The sequence below is a fragment of the Acyrthosiphon pisum genome, chromosome X, assembly GCF_005508785.2.
Source record: "Acyrthosiphon pisum isolate AL4f chromosome X, pea_aphid_22Mar2018_4r6ur, whole genome shotgun sequence".
Lineage (NCBI taxonomy): Eukaryota > Metazoa > Arthropoda > Insecta > Hemiptera > Aphididae > Acyrthosiphon > Acyrthosiphon pisum.
Genome location: NC_042493.1, coordinates 63,107,467 through 63,118,885, shown reverse-complemented (window position 1 = coordinate 63,118,885; position 11,419 = coordinate 63,107,467). Strand labels below are relative to the sequence as shown.

Genomic DNA, 11,419 nt, shown 5'->3' with positions numbered 1-11,419 from the left:
TTTTCTTTCATGGCTTAAAAAGGTGACACAAGTCGTGAAAATAATTGTAAAAAAACAGTGGATCGCGAATCAAAAAGGATGGACACAAACCCATAATTAGGATGAAAAATATTTTTTTTTCTGACTAAGCAAAATTTTTTTATTGATCTTCATTTTAAATAAAACTAATAATAATTAAAAATGTCATATGATGACTACTACTAGAACTAACTTTAGAAATACACCAAAAACCAAAATTGGTTTTGTTAAAACTCGATTTTACTTTAAACTTCCCGTTCTTCCTTAATTTTTGTTTGTTTTTCCCGGTGCTTTTGGAAACTACTAGAAATGCATCAACTAGATTCTTGAATCACTATCATATCAAAAAAGATACTGAAGTAGATTCTAAACATTATATTTTCAATTACCTACTTATCGTGTACACAGACACAAAAAAAAAAAATAAAAAAAAACACACATCATTGTAAAATCAGTACCTAATCACTACATTTTTCGCTCCAGTGCTCCACTCAGAATCTAAAATTAGTTTTGAATTAATTTAAATCCACAGTTTTTGACATTGTCAAATTCCAAATTTTCATACTCAGACATGTTTAAATACATGTATGTAGAAATTTAGCTACACAATATTGTTAAAGAAAATTAATAAACCTAGGTATTTAATGAATACATTTTTTTATGTGGGAATATCAGTTTGACTTAAGCATAATATTTTATAATGTATAAAACTATAAAAGTATTCTGAAAAAATAAAGAATCTTTTTATTACGTATGCTTGGATGAAATAATTTATGTCAAAAGTATTGATCGGCTGTTGATCATCGTACGATGGTGTTGCCATGGATGCCGAGCAATATCCCTCGGATCTGTCTGTGCCCATCTACGATCTACCCGGTATGGTGGTATAAGATTACCACCCACTACCACATTCGCCGAAAACGACAATGAGCAATGTTATCTGATGGACGTTTATATAAATATTGTAATCCTATTTGTATTTATTAATATTTTATTATTTATACATTTAAAATAAAAATGCAATACCTAACTGCCCCACCAGGGGCAGATCCAAAAATGTTTCACGAGGGGGGGGAATTGTCATTAGGCTTAACACTATTTTAATTAAAAAAGTATATCGAAGCTGGAGAATAGAAACTTTTATTATTTACTGCACAAATACCTACCTATACAAATTTAATTAGATGTTGAGTTTAAAATGTATTTTAAATAATACGAAGTATTGAAATCAGAAATTGTTTTCAAGTTTTTTATTTTTTTTTTCATTCTTTAATAAAATATTGAGTTTTAAACCAAATTTTGATCGGAATTGTTTTAAAATTGTTTGTATTGCTTACATAAAAATAGTGACTGGTTTTTAAAAAAATAATATTTTGACAATTTTAATTTTTAGAACAAAGTTATATATATACGTATTTAGGGTGGTCACCGATGCAATATTATAATATATATGTTACGGTAAATGGACGAAAAATAATAATTTACGTAATTTACCGGTAAATATCGTTAATATCCATTTTTAATTTATATGAGTAGATTTTTACGTCAATTACCGGGAATTTACGATAAAAAATTATACAAATGGTTATTGTTGTACTTGTATCATATATTATTATTAACTAGGTACTTATTTTCACATGGTAATGATCCATGGCATTTTGAATTACAAAGTTTGCCTGAAGAACGACAAGCACATTTATTATTTTTACATTTAGTTTTGCAGTGACATCGTTGGTACCCTTGAGTGCCTGAAATACTGCTCAAACCTGCTGCCTCTCGAAGAGTAAGCTCTTTTTCTTTGATGAACTTAGGTATGTCGAGAAGTTTTTCTTTACAAGGTACTAGCTCAGATCTTGTGTTTTTATGTTTTAGGTGTCCATGTTCAGTACCTATATTAAAAGTATAACATTCATTTTTTGTAAATATTTGAATAATTTATATAAGGGTACTCACCTAATTTGTAAAGATAATTTTCGACATCTAAAACGACTGCTAATAAATTACGCGGAGCTCCGCGAGCACGATCTACATATTCTGGTATCGATATTCTAACGGTTGAACCTATTTCGAGTGGATAAAATCGAGATGATGATGACTTTAACATCTTTTCTGCTTGTTTCTGCAAACATGAGACTGATTTTTTTCGTTCGTTCGTTATTTTGTTTTCGGATGAACTTAAAAACGCTTTGTTGTCATCACGTTTTTGTGTAATATAGAAGATATAATATCATCAAATTTTTTCTTCATAACGTTCTCATCCATATTTAAATATTAAATATTTACTACTATTTTTTTAAACAAAATTATGAGTAATAAATACGAAAAAACAAAACGCTAAACAACATACACGCCAGATGACACTGTCTACAATACTGTCGGATCTCGGATATCTGTGTATCTGTCAGAAAGACGTAATGGGCCGTCAAAACGTTATCGGCAATTGTCGCAGGTCATTACGATTGTTATTGCACGTTCTAGAATATTCGATACCCCGTCCTAAAACTGAACTTTATTATCGATTACTTATACCTTTAATCTTTAGGTATCAGATATCTTGCTCATAAACATATTTATAGATATTAAAAATCTACCTAATGTAAAACTGTGCAGCAGAAAAACATAAAAGTTGTTATAATCGAATTTTAGTACCTATCATACATAACATTTACCAATTAGTTTGGTGAATATCGCAAATAACCGCTGAATATCGAAAATCTCCATTTTATATATATATTTACGATAATTACCGGTTAATTACGTAATTTTCATGTTTTACATCATTTACTGTAACATATACATATATCACTATCCCCTGTCCATGTACATAAGTGAGTGCCTATTTAACAGTATTGTAGTTCAATATTCAATTCAAATCATAGCCTTATTAACAGCAGTTATTTATTTTACTTATTATTTATTTATAAAGGGGCCTTGCTACTGCCGTCAATTTTAGCTGAAAAGACCTAAAGTATTGACAAAATTAAAGTTAGATTTTGTTTCTGAAAAAAATTGAATTCACCAGAAAATTGTCTATAGATCCTACGAAGCACTCTGTAATAACTAAATTTTATATTATTCAATTATTGTGAACTGTAATTGAAAACTTAAAAATATCAACTTTTTCGAATCATTATTAAAATTAAAATTAAAAACGGAAAATGTTTCGGACGATCTAAAAACATTTTTCTGCTTATTAATTCAAATATTTTTTTCAGAATCAAAATCAGAAAACGTTATATAACTTTAATTTTGTCAAAACAAATGTATGTTTTTGTAAAATTCAATCATAAAATTGATATGGTTATCGAGTTAATGACATATTATGCATGCGTGTATGAAAGAGAATACCCGCATGGCCGCATTTAATTTCACTCACACTAATAATAATTTACAACCAACATATAGATCTCGGGTGGCTATAACAAGATTAGAAATTGCCTAAATGTTGCCCCTTAAATAATGACTTTAGCGAGGTCCTTTAATATGTTTTTACATAGGTACTGACCAATGTAACAAGGAGCTTAGAATGGATTACAGGCAGTAACAATAGGTAGATACTTCACGTTACAAAAAAATTATCAAATAATAATTATTAATACTTCGCTAGGCTGTCATAGTGAAAATTGATAAGTAAAATATATAACTTTGATATAGGTACTTGTAGCCTGTAGGTATGATGTACCCATTATATTATATATTTATTTCAAACGCAAATTACCTATTATAATTTAAAAACCTCGTAACGAGAAAATAAATTCGTTTTTAGCGGATCCATAAGAACAGGAAGGGCCTGGGTCCCGGGAATATCGTTAGCTCATATTTCAGCCACCCACACGACGTGCACGGTTGCCACCTTTCACTCCACAGCAAAAATTTCGTTTCGTGATGCCACGGATTCGACGACCCGGCCACCCACACAGCTTCCAGCTGTATCGATCGTACTGCTCACACGACCACACAATAAACCCGGATACACAGTTTCCACGGCCTTCCACTGATGAATCCCCGCGAAGTCCACTTAATCCAATGGGTCATGGCTTCTGCGCACCACCAGCTACACACCCAGCCCACACCCAATTGGCGCCGCTTCCCGGGTCGTGGCTTAATCCCAGCCAAAAGTTTGCAACACGCCTGCGCGAGCTTTCCGCAGATTTCCCAGGGACCAGATCTGGTGCCCGTTTTTAAGTTACTCTTGCCAACGCGCCCGGACAGCCCAGACGTCGCAGACCACTTTTCAATCCTTTTCGTTTCAATTGCTTGTTCATCCCAAGATGTCTGACAACGTAGATGAGCCACGCCCTGCAGAACAGAGCAACGTCAACAAGACACAGCAGCCAGCCAACGACATCGACTGGTCCCAATTATACGACATGTTCATGAAAATTGAAAAACGTTTGCCAAATTTCGATCACATGTTGATTGCTATGAATGATTACGCGTTCCAAAGGTGAAGTTTTTCTCACAACTATTATTTATTTTACGATAGCTGATCTTATGACTGAATAATATATATAATATAAATTGAAAACTTGTACAAATATGCATGCATAGTTTTAAGATTATAATATGATCCACGTTATCCACGATCTCTATAAAGCGCACTATATATATTTTACTATCGTGTAACAATGAAATAAATCATACCCCTGCCGCCACCCCTGGCACCCGTTTCATCACCGCTCAGTCGAATACCCTCAGTCTACCGCACGGGTTTATCGTATATATAAATTATATTATTGATGTGGACCAGTTACACTGGTTCCCTGTAGTCATCATTCGAATAACGCGTTTGATTTTTTTCCAGTCTCGTACACGAAACGTATAAAATATTTAAATATATTTTTTTCAATACATTTCACTTTTACCCGTGAACCCGTACCGTGTTATTATTTCATTGTCACATATTATATCAAATATATCATATGTTATACAATATATTATTATGTACCCTTTGCTGTAACCAAATATTTTGTTGTGTGTGTGTGTGTGTGTGTGCGTGTGTGTGTAGGAGGGGGAGTTCCATATTGTTTTTGTAAAATAATTTTTTTTAATATAATATAAGCTAAAATAAACACGGGTAATCGGTGGGGGGTATACCCCTCTTCTCCCCCTTCTGATAACGATCCTGCGATATGTTTTTTGTCCAAAACGAAGTTTAGGTTTCAATTTTCGACGAAAAAATTATAAATTGTAGGTACTTAAATCATTTCAGTTAATACAAGGTGAAATAAAATATGATGAACTATCAAATAATATGGTCAAATTTTTCAGTGTTTGTGTTAAATGTTTACTCTTACAGGTACCGCTTGCACTAACATGATTATTTAGTTATCGTTAAAAGCGGTCGTCTGGTATTGCAAGCACGCAGGCGCACCTGACGATCGCTTTCAACCACCCCTCTCGGTCCAATGGACCACCCCAAACTACGTCACCCAGTTAAATCTCGAACGACTTACCACTTCACTCCTTCACAATGCTAGGCCGACCACCACACCACCACGTCTTCCCATTTGTGATCAACCCCCTCACCCCTTCGAAACTACCACACCGAACCTCAGTTTTATTGATCCACCCCCCTAGGTTTTAACTACTCACCCCAGCACCATCTGATTCGTTTGCTTCTGCGCAGTGACTACCTAAATTGTGTTCATCAATTCTTTGTTAACGTGAAAGTGTTATTTCTTCTACATATTTACACATATTATTGGGAGGATCGAAGCGTAGCTCTTCTATTCTAACCAGTATACCAATATTGAACATAATATTATTATTATTATTTAAATATGTATTATCAAAAATTGGTAGATATTAATGTATAAGATCTTGGGGAAGCGAAAATTCTCGCAGGGGAGGCAGCTGCCTCCCCCGTGCGCACGCTTATGCTGAGTACTTACAATACGTCGCGATGAATTGCAATGCTTGTGGAACTAGTACCAAGAAAATTGATTTAGCTAAAAATATAAATATTTTTTTATGTTAAATTTTATTAGAAACCAACATATATTTTCTTTTATCGCTAGGCCCCATTCAATAATATATAATATTATAACTAATATATGACATGAACCAAATTTCGATTTAAATTCCAACAACAATATATCTAGGTACCTATTTTTAATTAAATTCTGTATCAATCATATGGTAAATTTGTCCAGTGATCGCATTTATTATTTGACCTCTGGGTCAAGCACTAAGATTATAATTTAGGAAATATTGAATTATTTGAAACAATTAAATTGACAAGTATTCCTCTCACCTGACTCCGACTTTATCAATCACACCACGGCCCAATATACCACCACTCCTAAATTTAATTTATCGTGATACCACTCAGTTCTGTATTGATCGATCGTCTATACTACAACCCCCACTTACCAGGCACCAATTTTCCGCGCTGTATCTTGCAGTTTTGCATTACATACATACTTCTTTCGTCAATTATTACAGTATTGTTTCACACACATCCACGCAGAATACAACAAATGATTTATAATATAATTATAATTTACATACTACTATAACATACATACACATAATATAAATGGAGTGATGTCTGTAACTCTAGTTTCGTTGTTACTACCTCGCCGCAACAACACAAAGTTTATTGATTCACTACTCACCACCTTCCCCCCTTCGTACCTTCACAACTATTTTTAATTAAATGTACTTAATACCCCACCGTTAAGACTTCGGCTCTATGATATCACACGCATATTTTCAAACGTCTGTATCTCTTTGAATAATTAGTGTTTAAATGTGAGAGTGAGACCAACACCATATTTCTTAGATAATGATATACTTTAAATCAAAGCAAACTTATTTTTAGTGTTGAGATATTCATTAAACTTTCGTATCAAAAAAAAAAATATTGGAGTTGAAGATTAAAGCATAATAACAACAAGAAAAAGTTTCTCAGCTACAAAAAAAAAATCACGCATACATCATTGTGCTATTAATACTGGATCTTGTGTCAAGAAGGGCCATCTCACTTTTTGGTGAATATGAGATACAGTGCTTAACATATAAGTACATAAATTGAATATGTTTTGCCCTTATATTAGGAACTTTTATTTTACCAAAAAGTGAGATTGGCCCTTCTTATACATCAATTATCTATGAGCCATTCTTTTTTCAGTTTGACGGCTCACCTAATTGGTGATGTAAATTAATAATGAAAGTTAATTTATTTCATTCATAATAACTATCATATGACTAATTAATTAAAATATGGCCCAATTTTCATAACATAGTATAATAAATAATCTATTTAAAGAATATTAACTTCTGTTTAATCTAGTAACATATGAACATAATTTTTTTTAGAACTTCGAGACAAAGACAAACAAATGATTTGAGTGAATTTTGTGGAGTGCTTAAAAAAGGTTTTTTTGATTGGTATACAAGTAGTATCAATAATGAAATTAAGTAAGTATATATGATGTGCACTTATAGTATTTAATACCTACTTTACAATAATTTATATTTGCCTTTGCTATGTTTTTTATTCCATAATATTAAACTTACAATATACTAAAATAACCAATAAATACCTACTTGACAAAATAATTAGGTATTGAATACCTATATATACAAGATGTAACAGTAAGACTTGACAGATGAAATAACTTAATAAATGTTATGATACATTTTTTAAATTTTTTATGTATATATTAAAATTTATAGTCTTTTACTGTACACATAATATTCTAAAAAATAAACTACTTTACTTATATAAACATTTTCACCATCAAAATTGATCATATAATCAGATTTACAAATTGGGTATTTTTATATTACCTATAATATAATATAATATAAAATAATTATTTTTATTTTTTAATACTGAAAATAAATAATTTAAAATTTGATTTAAATTTTTTTGGAAAAATTCAAATAACCCAATTTGTAAATCTGATTATATATGAACAATTTTGATGGTGAAAATGTTTATATGAGTAAAGTAGTTTATTTTTTAGATTTTTTTTAAATATCATTATTTTTTGATTAATTAATGTAGGTAATACGTAATATATAATAATACTTTTTTCAAATATTATTTTTTGGAATTTCCTGACATGAGTTTTTGATATTTCTTAATCATATATTATAGTTTTTACAATTTTTGTTATACATTTAAATAGCAAAATTTTTTTGTCAGGTTTTCCTGTTACACTCTATGCTTATTATCTTATGATAGTAATTAATGCACTATGTGTTTTTAATTAAATTAATTGTTTTTAATCTAATACTCTATTATAATAACAGTTATAAATAATTCCTAATATGTATACATTTTGTATAGTAGAGTACCCAATTTTATCGATTTGACAAATAAAGTTTTTGATGATGAGATATTGATGAAATTTGACAAGAAACTAGTTAGTAGCACAAGTCATAATGCAGATACAGACAAGTGTATAAAGACAAGTGCTAGTACAGATGCTAGTGAAAGTATAAACACAATTACTAATGCAAATGTTGGAGAAAGTACAAACACAAGTACTAGTGCAGATACTAGTAAGAGTACAAGCAAAAATGCTAATACATGTTCTCATAAAAGTGTTAATAAATGTAGTCATAAAAATGATAGCACAAGTTCTCATACAAGTGCTAGTAAATTTACTAATAAAAGAGCTAGAATGAGTCTCAATACTTATTCAGAGATGATGGCTGCAAAGACTAAATATTAGTAAGGAATAATTGAAGTCAATTTTATCTTAGAATTTTTAATTGATAATTTTAATTTTTTAGTTACAAACATTTAGAAATTACAAAGTCATTCGAAAATGCAGAAGGATTAGAACCTATACCTCTGCCATCTTGGTTGTCAACTGAGCAGTCACCTGAGGAGTCGATTGAACAGTCAACTGAGACAGATGTTGTTACCAATCAAAAATTCAAAATAATAATGCCAAAGATTCCTGAAGAAGTTATTAGCATAAGGTAGGTTCTAATTTAAATCTGAAAATGGTGATAAAATATAATATAGATTCTAGCTATATAACCCAACTATTCACCTGGGAAAAAATAAACATACACAACATATGACGCTATATCAGTGTATCTCGGTCTTAGTGTACCTCAGTTCAGTGGCAAATGGACATCGGTGTACCTTGTTTTTTGAAGTAATTCGACTGAAATGGACAATACACATGTGGTGGATTGGAAATATTACTTAAAATATTTTTTAACATGATTCAAACTGCTCTTTACTTTTTTGAAATCTGAAAGAATAATCTCTAACATTTTCATTAAAATCGGTTTTGTACCTTGTTGTTAAGTCTATAAGCTACACACATTTCTTGTTGATGTAAACTTTAATAACAAACATTAAATAAATAATAATTTTCATTTATTTAAAAAGAATCCCATAACATCATGGTGAGTAACCTATGGTACTTCTATATATTATATAAACAATAAAATATTCGTATTTCATGAGCCAAAATGAAAAATTCACGAGTGAAATTTAGCGAACTAAAAGGGTTTAAAAACGAAGCTATAAATACTCCCCGAGTCTCAAGGAATATGATATGTGCAAAATGTAGCTTCAAATGCTTCAGTATTATCAAAACCTATAAACACCATCTAAACGTACATTCATTTATGAAAAATATAGATTGATGTACTGACCGTTTCGAACTATTGAGCCATTGAATTTATTGACGTTACGCTGTATTTCATTTTCATACAAGTTTAATAGGTTATTATTTTTAATTTGTATTTATTTCGATGAAAAGTCTTTGTTATTAGTATTACAAATATTTTAATAGGTTTATATTTTTAATTACCAATGGTTACATTATACTAGTGCTACTATTCGTCCCTAATTAACCGGGATGTTACCAATTTTATCATGCTGTCCCGATAGTCATCCAGTCCCAGCGGGGACTATATAAATAATACCGGTTTCCTAAAATAAGTTTTGTGTCTTCAAAAATAATCAGTTTCGCAATATCTCATAGAATTTATTTTGGATACCTACTTATTTATATTTTATTTCAGAAATCAGGTATTTCATTTCATATATTTATAAGCTTTTTTAATCAGATTGTTTAACATTCTCCTCATTTATAGTCATCGTATTAGTCATTTAATAAGTATTTGCCTAAATAAGAACAGGGGATGCTTTACTCAGGGATGTTTACTTACACTTAATAATAGGTACCTACTACATTTTGTAATTGATTTATTCTTCTCGTCATAAACATAAAAACATTAGAACTACATACGTACATTTCTAAAAGTTAGGTATATATTAATATTTATTTTGATTTTGCAGGAGGAGACTACCTATCGATTGTAATATCCATCTTGGAATGGAATATGAACGTTATTGGTGGAGACAAACAAATGATAAAATTGTTTTAAATGTAAGAATACTTTAGTAAATGTACAGTAAATGTACTATAATATATTATGGTTTTACTTTAAATAACACTTTTGAAATTATTAAAAATCAGCATTAAATGTTTTTAAAAACATAAAAATATATGGGATACCTATAATTTTCATGGATATATTAAATTAGTGGCATGACTATGACCTTTTTTTTAGGGGGGGGGGGGTGATATGGATATTTATCAATGATAGCAAGAAAAACATATTTTCTTAATACATTTTTAAATATAACCATAATTTAAATAATTAGGCATTTATAACAAAATGTCAAGTATCCTTAGTTTTTGTAATATTAAGGAAAAAATACTCCAGATAAATGTCTCCCGGAACCAAAGTTTAGTACAGTATTTTGACGAAAATTATATTGGAGGTACATTTGGGAAAATTAGAAAAACAAACAGTGAAAAACAGGGTTTACATTTGAAAAAGAATTCCATTTTATGTTATTTACAATTAAAACGTTACACAATTTTCGAGTTTATCGATATACAGAATTTAAACTAATTCAAGTTTTGCGTTTATCGTTATTTAGAATTAAAACGTTATACAAGTTTTGCGTTTATCGTTATTTAAAATAGTGTTAATACCTATTGGCTATTAAATTTAAAAATAATATACTTAATTAATGCGGGTACCAATATGTCCCGGATATGGAATATAATATACATAATCAATTCTTAGATTGTTTGCATGAAATAAATGTTTCTACGAAACCAATAGACCTTTTAAATAAATAGATTTAAAAATATTTCATTTCGCGTTATTTTTCGTTTAATGATATTCTATAAATTACGTTTTGCGTTATGTTTTGTTTAATGATATATAATAATATATTTTGGACGTGATACCCGTATGCGTTATCTCCGTCTTACAAATTTACAACATAGCAAAAAACTGTTTTTTTTAGAACCACTCCCTTGGTATTTATATAGTAGAATTACCAAAATTCAAGGCTGGGCATTAACGAGTTAAAAAGTTAAAGTTAAGTTAAAAAGTTAAG

At 30.1% G+C, this 11,419-nt stretch overlaps 1 protein-coding gene across 1 annotated transcript in view; it reads left to right on the top strand.

The window, feature by feature from the left end:
- The first annotated feature begins 4,211 nt into the window (after positions 1–4,211).
- LOC100568829 overlaps positions 4,212–11,419 on the top strand; it is an 11,341-nt gene continuing 4,133 nt past the window's right edge. The window contains exons 1-5 of the mRNA XM_003243410.4: positions 4,212–4,465; positions 7,342–7,443; positions 8,321–8,707; positions 8,770–8,961; positions 10,301–10,391. Of these exons, the coding sequence (XP_003243458.1) occupies positions 4,290–4,465; positions 7,342–7,443; positions 8,321–8,707; positions 8,770–8,961; positions 10,301–10,391 (948 nt within the window). The 5' untranslated portion in view covers positions 4,212–4,289. The remainder of the gene's footprint in view (positions 4,466–7,341; positions 7,444–8,320; positions 8,708–8,769; positions 8,962–10,300; positions 10,392–11,419) is intronic.